This window comes from Lacerta agilis, chromosome 8 (assembly GCF_009819535.1).
Source record: "Lacerta agilis isolate rLacAgi1 chromosome 8, rLacAgi1.pri, whole genome shotgun sequence".
In the NCBI taxonomy this organism is placed as follows: domain Eukaryota; kingdom Metazoa; phylum Chordata; class Lepidosauria; order Squamata; family Lacertidae; genus Lacerta; species Lacerta agilis.
Genome location: NC_046319.1, coordinates 54,652,673 through 54,664,727, shown reverse-complemented (window position 1 = coordinate 54,664,727; position 12,055 = coordinate 54,652,673). Strand labels below are relative to the sequence as shown.

Genomic DNA, 12,055 nt, shown 5'->3' with positions numbered 1-12,055 from the left:
TCTATACCCAGGACATGGTTCCTTAGCCCTTTTTTTGTCTGTGGGTTGCTTCACATATGTGGGAAAGCTGTATGTATGCAGTCATGTGTAATGATGAGCCCACAGGTGTGCCAATGCAAACTGGGTTTGGAGGAAACTCTCCATCCCAACCGCAAGTACTTGAAAGAAGCAGGGTGAGGTAGCAGCTTGGGGGTAAGCTAAAGGGCAGCAGAGAGTAACACAGAGCTGATACACAGGTCAAAATCCACTAACATAAAGTTCTCCTGCATTGACTGCCACCTCTGAAATGAACCACAGCTGCTATCTGTTCTTGCACAGCTACCATTCATTGAAAGGGGACCCTCCCCCTTTTCTTACATCTGCAACGGAGGTCTTGAGGATTGCCTTCCACAGACATTAAAACATCCTGGACTGGCCCTGCATGGTCAAAGGTTATCTGCTACCACTGCTATTTTTATTGGTATCTGAATTCTGTATTATTGTTTTATGCTGATTTAATCTTATAGCTTGATTTTGGTTTATACTGCACATATTTCTATCTTGGCACCTTCAAGTGAAGGGCAGTAGATAAATATTTTAAAGAAAGAAATACTGTGGCACAGAAGCGTGTTCCAGACGTGCTGCTCTGGGACTCACAGGATCAAGAGGTTTTTTTGTGTGAATTTTACAAGCAAGAGACTCTCCTGCAAGTAGTGCATCCCATCCTGTGGACACAGTTTGTACTCTTCAGTCCTGCTAACCACATTCAGCTGCAATGTCCTAGCCATATGGCTCAGATGTTCAGAGTGATTTCATTCAGAGCACAGGCACGAGACGACATCTTTAACAGCTTGTTTTGCAAAGTTATTGTGTGCAATGCACAGGCAGTCACAGTTCATAAAATAACTCTTGTGTTATGAAACAGCAGGGTTACCAGAGCAAAGGGCCACAGCTCAGTGGCAGAGTATCTGCTGTGCGTGCAGAAGCTCCCAGGGGTCCAGCCCCCAGCAGCTCCCTGCCTGAAACCCTGGAGAGCTGCTGCCAATCAGAGTAGCCTGTACTGAGCTAGACTCAATGGTCCAATGGTCTGACTCAGTATAAGACAGCTTACCAAAAACACATCAAAGTATACTTTGCTGGGAGAGGAGAGCGCAAAGCAAAGCTAAGTTGCAACAGACAAGCTTGCATCCTACAGGCCTTGTAGCTTACCTGGATGTAGCTTTGCTGAGAAGTCCTGCCCACTGGCTTCCAAGGCTCTCCAGCTGGGCAACTATCTTCTCTCTGTCTGCTGGTTCAGCAGACTGAGCTATTCTCCCACCCTCCGCTTGGATCATCTCGACAGTAGCTTTCCGGTCATCCAGGAGACGCTGGAGCAGCTTTGGAATAAAGTATTAGAAAGTGATAATTATTCTGCTAAGGAAGGAATTACCCTTCTGCCTTCAGTAAGGCAAACAGTCCCCAGGGCTCTCCCTCTGTTCAACTCACATTTCCCTCCTCCCGCTTTTAATTGTGCCCTCTTTCTCCCCTTTCACTCATCACCATCAACTTCAAGTTCCCAGACCTCATCCAACAAAGGCTGCCTTTTATGCCACTCCTAGTGGGGGCTGTCTCCACACTAAAGGTTGGGTGTGCCCCCTATACTGTCCCCTCTCTGTTCTGCAAAGCTCACCAACTACCAGCCTCTTTCCTTCCTTCTCCTGCTTATTTGACATGGCACAGGTGGTAGATAGAAGCCATCTGCCAAAAGGAAAGCAAGTGAAACTTTCCCTGTCAACTGGGGATACCTGGGGCTGCTGGTGGAGCTGAGTGCCCAGAGCAGAGAGAGGCCATGGAGGGTCCTGCCAGCCAGTTGTGCTCTGTGAGTTCAAGGTCCCCTGGCCCCCAACTCCTCACCTTTTGCTCCTGAATCTGAGCCTTCACTACTTTATATTCAGCAGATGGCGGCTTCTGGTTGGAGATGAGCTCCTCCGTGTCGGCCAACCAGCTGAGCAAAGGCTCCAAGGCATCCTGGAACTTCCCACAATGCAACAGGGCTTCCTGCAGCTGTGCAATCCTCTGCGCCACCTACATTTTGCCAGAACATAACAGTCACACATATATATTGCTACAGAAGCATTTACTGGTCAGTCATTTGGAAAGAGTGCTTCTCATATTCGCTTCATTTTCACAGTGACCCTGCAAGGTAGAACATTACTTCTCTTGAGTTCTTTTTTTTTTAAGTGACTAATAACATTTATGCAAAAATCAATTTCCTAATAATTGGTCACTCTCTAGGATGACCAAGGAACAGAATCCAGAATGAATCTATACAAAGAGAAGCAAACACAACTCACAATGGTGGACAGATCCACCAGGGGACATAATTATCTCCCAGCCACTTCCCTAAGTGTGTCCCCTTTACCTTCTTTTATACACAGGAATAGAAAAGTACTTGAAGATACTGTGTGTGTGTGTGTGTGTGTGTGTGTGTGTGTGTGTGTAAAGGCCCACATCCATTCTCCATGCCTAGCAAAGGGTGGCCTGGACTTCACTGACAATGATCTTCACTCTGCTCATGGGCAGGCACCCTCCTCCTGCATCCTAACAGCTCCCGCGCAATATAAATAGTTGAAGGGCATTTAAATCCCACCTTTCTTCCATCGTGGAACCTGAAGTGGCATACCTGAGGTTCCTAAGGCGTCTCCCATCCAGGCATCAACCAAGTTCAGGCCTGGTTAGTTCTGCAAGGTGGTCACCTCGTGCGCCTGCAGACTGTATCCCACCGTCCCTCCCAGCAGAAGTACATTGTTAGTAATGCCGAGGAGCCACCAAGTGCAGCTCACCTTCTTGTTGAGGGTGTTCCAACGGGTGTTGATGTCCTCCATGTCATGTTCCAAGCCCTGGACGTCACAATTCTTTCCTGCGCTCTGGATGAGTCCCTGTCCGAGCCCATTGACTTGCTGCAGTTTTGCCTGAAGGGGGTCAACTTGCTCCTTCTGGAATGTCTGAGGAAACATGGAAGCAGGGGGTGGAGGAGGGAGAGACAAAGGATGTCAGCCTCCATCACAGAATCATCAGTTTCCTTACTTAGCCTTTTTATTTGCTATAGTTTTATCAGGCTGGGAACTCAGGGCAGCATACTGTATTGTACATGGTTAGCCCCACTCCAATTTTATCCTCATAACAAACTTGTGAGATAGATGACGCTTTAGTGGAGATTCTCACTGTCCTAAGGTCAAGATAACCAGCTGTCAGTGAATATCAAGGCTATGGAGGGATTTGAATCCAGGTCTCTGTCAGCACACAACATTGATCTAAATCTACCACCAGACTGACAAGAAGCTGCTCAGCACTTTTGGGCACCCTCGGCCTGCCTCGTACCCCCAAGACTTTTTGACAACAATTCCAATCATTCCTGAATATTGGCAGCACTGGCTGAGCTGATACAAGTTGCAGTCCAAAATATCTGGAGCACACCCAGTTGATTAAGGCTGCCTTAGGGCAATCCCTGGAGGCTACTGGCTAACCATTTCATTCTGTCTCCAGCTGTGGCTGAGAGCATCTCCTGCATATGAATGCCAGACTTCATTTACAGATCCCACCAATCCATGAATGAAGCTTGCAGACATAGCAAGTTAATGAGAATGGACTAGCTTACTAATTGGCTATCAGTATATTGAGCTGAGGATATAAAGGTATTTGCAGAGAGGAATCTGGAATTTTGTTTCACTTCTGGAGAAAGGTTTTAAACACAAGCAAAAAGAAAGAAAATACTGTGTGCAGCTGAGCTATAAAGGGTATCTCTGTAAAAACCAGCCAGCCAACCTGATAGACAAGAAGAGTGTTAGCTCTGTTGCATTTAGAGCTGGGAGGAAAAGTCATAGCAACAAATGAGGCTGCACTGAAACACAACATGTGGGCCTAGAAGGCAAAGTGGCCAGCAGTTACATCTCTCTCCACCATCACCTCCTGCACCAGAAAAGCCAGATTAGCTACACACCCATACTCCTCTGTAAGCTTGACAGGCATAATTCACTCTCTCTCTTGGAGAAAAACTTATCCACTTCCCTCTCTCAACACCGCTGGAGAGAGCACCACATTCCACAGCATGTTCACACCAGCTGCACAACTGCTTCCTATACATTGCCTTCCACATGCACAAAATATCATATAAACATACTGAAAGTTTGCTGCATTATCACTCAAAAAGACAAAAGAAAGATGAGTGCAATTGCTCCATCTCCAAGATCTTCCCACGACCTTGTGAGGGGGGAAAAGCACCATAAGGCAAAGCAAGGTTTAGAAATAAAGGGAGGGAAGAAGGTGCGAGATAAAATCAGGAGCAGGCTGTTCCTATCAGGGAGCCCTGGATCTTCTGAAAAGCATCTGATGACAGACAAGACTCTGACAAAGAGCTGCCATTTCTCCTTCCCAGGAAAGGGATGCTCCTGTGAAGGGGAAATGGTAGCAGAGGAGGAATTAAGAAAAAGGGGAAGGCGAGTAGCTCCTTCACTTGGGAACACTACAGCGGAAGAGGCCATTTAGCCATGTGGGCACATGTGAAATGCCAAACCTCTGCAACGCCCAGGAATACATATAATCACAGGTGGGGAAGAATCCAATGGCTGGAATCAAGAGAGATTCATATGTGCACAAATTCCTACACAAAAGATGCTTCCATGTTGGAATTTGCGCTGCCTATTCAACACTCAGGAAAGGAAATCCCATCCAATCTGCTCACTGTCTAGCTAAAGCATCCCTGGAAAGAGGCCCTTGGCCCACTAAGGACCAGTTTAGATATGTTTTGGACTGCCTGGTTCTCAGCTTGTTCACTCCCAGCTGCAAATGTAAACTGATCTCAGTGATGACGACAAGCCCAGTGTGTTTCTTTTTTTTTTTTTTTATAAGATTTTATTATTTTCTAATAAGACAAAAGAAAAACATAACATAAACACCACTATTAACAATACAAAACAATACAAAAATACAATACATAAACACAGCACAAAAATACAATCAAACAATTACAATAAAAAGAAACATATACAAACCTTTAAACTAACACTTATCCTCTTACTTTCCTTGGTACTATCTTCTCTATTTAAGGGGACTTCCCCCATTCCCTCCACTGTCTTCAAAATCATGTATATCTCCTAGGTAGCTTTGTATCTTATTCTATTCACATTTGCTCAATTTTTAATGTGCTTTACTTTACTTAATCATATACCTAATCACATATAAATCTTGACTTAAACACCAAATCTTAACATATTTTTTAACAAATAAATCTTTCACACAAAAATATCTTCCTAACAATTTTATCTAATATAAACCTACTAAAGCCGCTATTCTATTTGATTCTGCTCAAATATTCAATTTTACTGATTTAACTAAATAGTCTTTAAATTTCTTCCAATCCCGTGACACCTTCTCCTCCCTCTGGTCCCGGATTCTGGCGGTCAGTTCTGCGAGTTCCATGTACTCCATCATCTTCATCTGCCATTCTTCCACCGTTGGTATCTCTTCGCCTTTCCATGTTCTTGCCAATAGGATTCTAGCTGCTGTTGTGGCATACATAAAAAACACTCTATCCTGACTGGGTATCTCTTCATTTGTTATGCTCAGAAGAAATGCCTCTGGTTTCTTACAAAAGGTAACTTTCATTACCTTCTTAAGTTCGTTATAAATCTTATCCCAGAAAGCATTTACCGCTGGGCACAACCACCACATATGAAAAAAGGTACCTTTCGCATGTTTACATTTCCAACACACATCTGACATTTTGGTATTCATCTTAGCTATCTTAACTGGTGTCAAATACCATCTGTAGACCATTTTCATTATATTTTCTCTTAAGCTATGACAAGCAGTGAATTTGATACCTTTCTGCCACAATCTCTCCCAGTCATCCATCATGATATTGTGTCCTACATCTTTCGCCCAATCTATCATTGACGATTTAACCAATTCATCTTTCGTATGCCACTCTAGCAAAAGATTATACATTTTGGAAAGGTTCTTAAAGTTCGGTTCTATCAGTTCTGTTTCCAGTTTTGATTTTTCTACTTGAAAACCAACTTTTTTGTCCATTTTAAATGTTTCATATACCTGGTGATAGTGCAGCCAGTCGGGGACCTGACTTTTCACCTGATCGTAACTTTTTAGCTTGAAAGAGTCCCCTTCCTGCTGCAATATGTCCATATATCTTAACCAATTTGCAGACATGTTCGGTCTCTTATAGGCTTTGGCCTCCACCGGAGAGATCCATCTAGGGGTCTTTCTCTCTAACAAGTCTTTATATCTAGTCCAGACCTGATACAAGGATTTTCTAACTATATGAGACTTAAAAGTTCTGTGGATCTTAACCTTGTCATACCAAAGGTATGCATGCCATCCAAACATATTATCATGACCTTCCAAGTCCAATACATCAACGTTCTCTAGTTTAAACCAATCCTTTAGCCAGCAAAAGGCTGCTGCTTCAAAGTAAAGTCTTAAGTCCGGCAGGGCAAAGCCTCCTCTCTCTTTAGAGTCTGTTAGGATCTTAAACTTGATTCTTGGCTTTTTGCCCTGCCATATAAACTTTGATAAGTCCTTTTGCCATTTCTTAAAGCAATCCAGTTTATCCAAAATTGGTATGGCTTGGAATAAAAACAGCATCCTTGGTAGGACATTCATTTTTATCACTGCAATTCTTCCCATTAACGACAGTTTCAGTCTTGTCCATATTTCCATATCTTTCTTTATTTCCATCCACAATTTTTCGTAATTGTCCTTATACAGGTTCAAATTCTTGGTTGTGAGGTTGATACCTAGATATTTTACTGTTTTGACAAAATTGAGGCCAGTGCCTTCCTGTATTCTTTGAATTTGTTCTGCACTCATATTTTTTCCTAAAACTTTGGTTTTCTGCTTGTTTAACTTGAAACCAGCTACAAGTCCAAATTGTTCAATTATTCCCAAAGCTCTGGGGACACTGCTTTCCGGTTCTTGCAGGGATAGCATCAAATCGTCTGCGAAGGCGCGTAATTTGTATTCCTTCTCTCCCACACGAATTCCTTTTATCTGTTTGTCCTTTCGTATCATATTTAGGAGGACTTCCAGGACCGTAATGAAAAGTAAAGGGGAGATAGGGCACCCTTGTCTTGTTCCCTTTTCGACTTCAAACTCCTCCGATATCACACTGTTTACAATTACTTTTGCTCTTTGTTCTGTATAGATGGCATTAATTCCATTCAAAAACTTTTCGCCAACTCCCATCCTTTCCAAATTCTTTTTCATAAATGTCCAAGAAACTTTGTCAAATGCTTTCTCTGCATCAACAAACAATAGTGCCGCATCTGTATTTATGTTTCTCTCCAGTTTTTCTAAAATGTCCACAATAATTCTCGTGTTATTACTAATTTGTCTTCCTGGCAAGAAACCTGCTTGGTCTCTATGTATATAGTCTTTCAACACTCTTTTTAACCTTGTAGCCAATATATTTGCAAAAATCTTATAATCCACATTCAAAAGGGATATTGGACGATAATTTTTCATTTGCGTCGCATCCATATCTGGTTTTGGAATCAGTGTGATAAAGGCTTCCTTCCACGTCTCTGGTGCCCTATCTCCTTCTAATATCTTGTTGCAAACTTCTCTTAGTGGCTGCGATAGCCAGTCTTTCAATGTCTTATAATATTTTGCTGTTAATCCATCCGGTCCTGGGGCCTTCCCCAATTGCATGTTATTTATTGCCTCTTCTATTTCCTGCGTCGTTATTGGGTGGTTGAGAGTAATTAATTTTTCCTCTGGGACCTTTTGCAATCCGTTTTTTTCCAGAAATCGGTCTATTTCTGCTTCATCTATCTTCTCCTCCTTGTACAGTTGCTTGTAGAATCTTTGAAAACACCATCTGATTTCCTCTGGTTTCTCCACGTTTTTTCCGTTTACTACCAAGTTATTGATGACATTTACCTTTTGTCTTTTCTTCAATTGCCAAGCTAGTAATTTTCCACATTTATTAGCCGATTCGAATGTTCTTTGCTTCATCATTTTCACTTTCCATTCAATGTCCTGGTTCATTATATTGGCATATTGGGATTGCAAGTATTTAATTTCTTTTTGAATTTTAACGCATCTGGGATGTCCTCTTAATTCCTTTTCCTTTTCTTTGATTAATTTCAACAATCTCTCCATCTCTGCATTTTGTTGTCTCTTCTTTTTTGCTTTTTCACTAATAAGAAATCCTCTCATTACAGCTTTACTTGCATCCCAAGCAATTCTTTTCTCCACTTCGGAGCTCCAATTTATCTGAAAATATTCTTTCATCTTTTTCGCCGCTCTTTCCACTAGCTTGGTGTTTCTCATCAAAGCGTCATCCATTCTCCATCTAAAAGAGTCCTTGGAAATCATTTTTAAATTTAGCTGTACAGGATTGTGGTCTGAAAGAGTTTTAGGGCCAATTTCTGCCTTTTGTATTTTTGGAGCCAATTCATTCGAGATCCAAATATAGTCTATCCTCGACCATGACTGCTGAGGTTCGCTGAAATATGTTGCCTCTGTATCTGTGGGATTTTTTAATCTCCAAGAATCCACCAAATTCAAATTGTCCACCATTTCAAAAAAGGTCTTTGGGAGTTTCCCATCATTCGTTAATTTAGTTCTTTGAGATCTGTCCATTAATGTGGAAACTGCACCATTAAAATCTCCAAGGCAAACTAATTTGTAATCCAAATAGTCCAACAGCAAGTCATGTATTTTCTTATAAAAGATTGACTTTCCATCATTTGGTGCATAAAGTCCCAGAATCAAAAATTTTTCGCCTTGTACGTTAATTTCAATTGCGATGTATCTCCCTTCTTCATCTTTGAATAGCTGTCTTGGGCTGTATTTCTCCTTTGCATAAATCACTACTCCTCTCTTCTTGACCTTGTCCGATGATATGAACTCTTGGCCCAATTTTTTATTCTGTAATAATCTTCTGTGACGTCGGGCTATGTGGGTTTCCTGTAAACATATTATATCCAAATTCTTCTTTTCTATGCTGTAGAACACTCTGCGTCTCTTTGGCCTCTGATTCAATCCCCGGACATTCCATGTCATTAACTTGAGCGCCATTTTCCTTTCTCTAGTCTTCTCCTCCAATTGCTTCTCCTTTCTTGTCTTCCTCTGGATCTTTGCCTGGACTTGGTGGACTTGGTAGTGGTCCCGGCGGTGGTGGGAAAACCTCTGGAAACCTGTAGAATTGTGCTGGGTCGAGTGGTGTGCCTTTAAATTGTTCCAGATGCTTATCCAAGAACTTCTGTTTCTCCGCCAGGGACCTTATTCTTATCTTTTTCCCTTCAAACGTAAATGCCAGGCCTTCTGGAAATTCCCAACTGTAGGGGATTTTCCTTTTTCTAATCTCAGTTGCCAAATCGTTGTAAGGAACTCTTTTGTCAAGGAAAAATCTGGGGATATCCTTATAAAAAATTACTTTGTTCTGCTCTACCACCAGGTTGTTTCTGTAATGACAGTCCAGAAAGAAATCCCTATCGTGTCGATCGTGACACACAATCAAACAGTCGCTGACTGTTTTGTTACTTTTCTTTCCTCTGGAACCTCTTGGACCAAATCTGAAGGCCTTCACTATGCGCGCTGAGACGTTTATCTCTTCTATCTCCCAAAATCCTGAAAATAGCTTCACTATGTAGTCTTTTAGGTCTTCCCCTTCCACTTCTGGAAGATTTCTTAGGCGAATGTTGCCCTCTCTTTGATGTAGTTGCAGAAACGCAAGGGACTCTTCCACAGACCTCTGTCGTGTTCCAATATTCTCTATCTGTTCCAAATCCAAATTGTCCAATTTTTCCTCCACCTTTTTTATTTTTTCTTTGACCACTTTAATTTCCTCTGAGTCCTTTTTCAAGGTGGTCACCTCTTGCCCAATCCTGTTAATCTCTTCTCTATTCTTCTTTACATTCTCCTCAATTTGCCCAATTGATTTTTCTAGGGTCTGCGTAGAATTTTTAATATCAGCTTTTATATCCGCTTGAAGTTTTTCTATCGCTGAATTCACTGCTGTATTTCCTGATGAAACTTGATCTTGTGTTTGCTTCAGCCCATCAGTAACGCTTTTCAGTCCTGCTGCAATTTCTGCCACACTAGCAACCAATTTCTCCATTTGTTCCTGTAGAGTTAGGGAAACAGAGCCTTTTCTTTTCTCAGAGCCAGTTCCTTTAGATCTAGTTTCCATTCCTTGTGGGCTCTGCAACTGTAATCTCAAGGTCACTCCAGTTGCTGTAGTAACAATCTCAGACATTCACAGTAGAAGGCCAACAGTCCCAAAAGTAAACACCAGGTGGCCAGCAGATCAGTTCTGAGAACAAAGAGGCTGCTGAGCCAGGAGCCCACACCAGTCCCAAAAATCCAACTTTTAGGCAAAGAGTTTATATTCCAAAGTATAAATTCCTTAAAGCCAAGAAGAGTCCACTTTTATGTAGCCCAAGTCAGTAACAGTTCTTAACTTGCAGTGTTACCACCAAAGTTTATAAAGTAGCTTGTATCTGGTTACGAAGAAGTCAAAATGTCTCCACTGGTAAACAGTCACTGAGACACCAACAAAGAGAAAATGGCAACAATATATCACAGCCCGCTACTGACCCGGAATCCTAATCCAGAGGGTGAGGGGCGTCTTCTTTTGCCATATCAACTATTTTTAAGTCTTAAAACGAACTTTAAGCAACTTTTAAACCACTTTTAAAAAGTTTGGCAGAGTTCACAAAACTTTTCCGTTAGTCGCGGCTTTGATCTTTTAGCGCTACCAAGCTCGCACGAACAGTACAAAGGGAACAGGCTTCCTTTTGCAGTTCCTCTGCAAGTAGTGCTCTTTAAACTTGTAAAAATAATCCAATTCTTTAACTTACAGAGTTTCTTTGAAGTTTTCTTTGCAGGAAGTGCCGGGTGCTCGAGTCTGGCGGGATCGCTGCTTTGATCCTCCGCAGGCAGATGCTTCTTCAGTCCCGTGCCGGCGCTCCGCTCGCCCGATTTTCCCCCTTACGAGGGTCAATCGGGAACGGAGACGGCACGTCTGGGACCCACGAAGCTCAGGTCCACGGGACGCTCTTCCCGTGGCTTTAAGGGACCCGTGGCGCAGGCACGGAAGTCCCTAAAGCCTAGCGGAGGACGGAGCCGTCGGACTCCCGTCCGCCATTGACCGGCACCTAACCGGAAGTCCAAGCCCAGTGTGTTTCTGGGAGTTCTGATAATATACCATGATGGAGCGCATGGCATGGCATGTTACTCTTTCATGTCACTTGGTTCTCTCCCTGTGGAATGGTAAGAACAGTGACCTGCTTCACGCAGAGCTGGGCAAACTCCAAGGAACCATCAACAGCAGCCACAGTGGCAGATGACATAGGACTGCTTGCCCCCGGCTGGTTGCTAAACAGCAGAGGCCCAAAGCCAAGCCGGCAGATGGAAATTAAGGAGGATATACTTTATACTGCAACTTCCTTTTGTGGGGACAGAGCAAAGGATGAGTTTACTAAACCTGCATCCCAATCCCTTCTGCCTCACTTCCATGTCTGGTGCAAAATTTTCACTGTGATCTTCAAAGTTCTTTATAGAGGGCTGGACAAAGACGTTATGTGAGTCAATAAACACCTGAAGGTTTGATGCTGTCCTGGAGAAACTTCAACTGTCATTCTAGCCCCCAGCCTTTAGCTTTGTCACGCTTCATCTTGGGATGCCTCTTTTCCCCTCACCTGAACATATCATTCCTGTTTGATTGGTCTAGCACCTCATTTGTTTCCTGCTTGGCAGGGGTTTGGACTAGATGGCCCTTGTGGTCCCTTCCAACTCTATGATTCTATGATTCTCTTCCCAGCTGCCTCCTGCTCCTCTTGCTACCCCTTCTCTTCCAGAACTTCATTTTAAAATGCATGCAGTACCTTCTCCTTCATCTTACATTGATTCAACATAGGAAGGGCTATAGCTGTGTGGAAGAGCACCTACCACAAGATGCAGGAATAGTCACCAACCTGGATGGCTTTAAAAAGATTAAGACAAATTCACAGAGGAGAAGGCTATCAATGGCCATTAGCCACAACGGCTATGCTCTGCCTCCACTGCTGCATTC

General features: G+C 42.8%; 1 protein-coding gene across 18 annotated transcripts in view; it reads right to left on the bottom strand.

The window, feature by feature from the left end:
* The window catches only part of MACF1 (microtubule actin crosslinking factor 1), a 181,855-nt gene that overhangs the window by 63,154 nt on the left and 106,646 nt on the right, over nucleotides 1–12,055 (bottom strand). For all 18 annotated transcript variants that reach the window (XM_033157576.1, XM_033157583.1, XM_033157580.1 and 15 more), the window contains 3 exons: nucleotides 2,802–2,963; nucleotides 1,873–2,043; nucleotides 1,189–1,355 (listed from right to left, as the gene is read on the bottom strand). In XM_033157576.1, coding sequence (XP_033013467.1) covers nucleotides 1,189–1,355; nucleotides 1,873–2,043; nucleotides 2,802–2,963 — 500 coding nt within the window. The remainder of the gene's footprint in view (nucleotides 1–1,188; nucleotides 1,356–1,872; nucleotides 2,044–2,801; nucleotides 2,964–12,055) is intronic.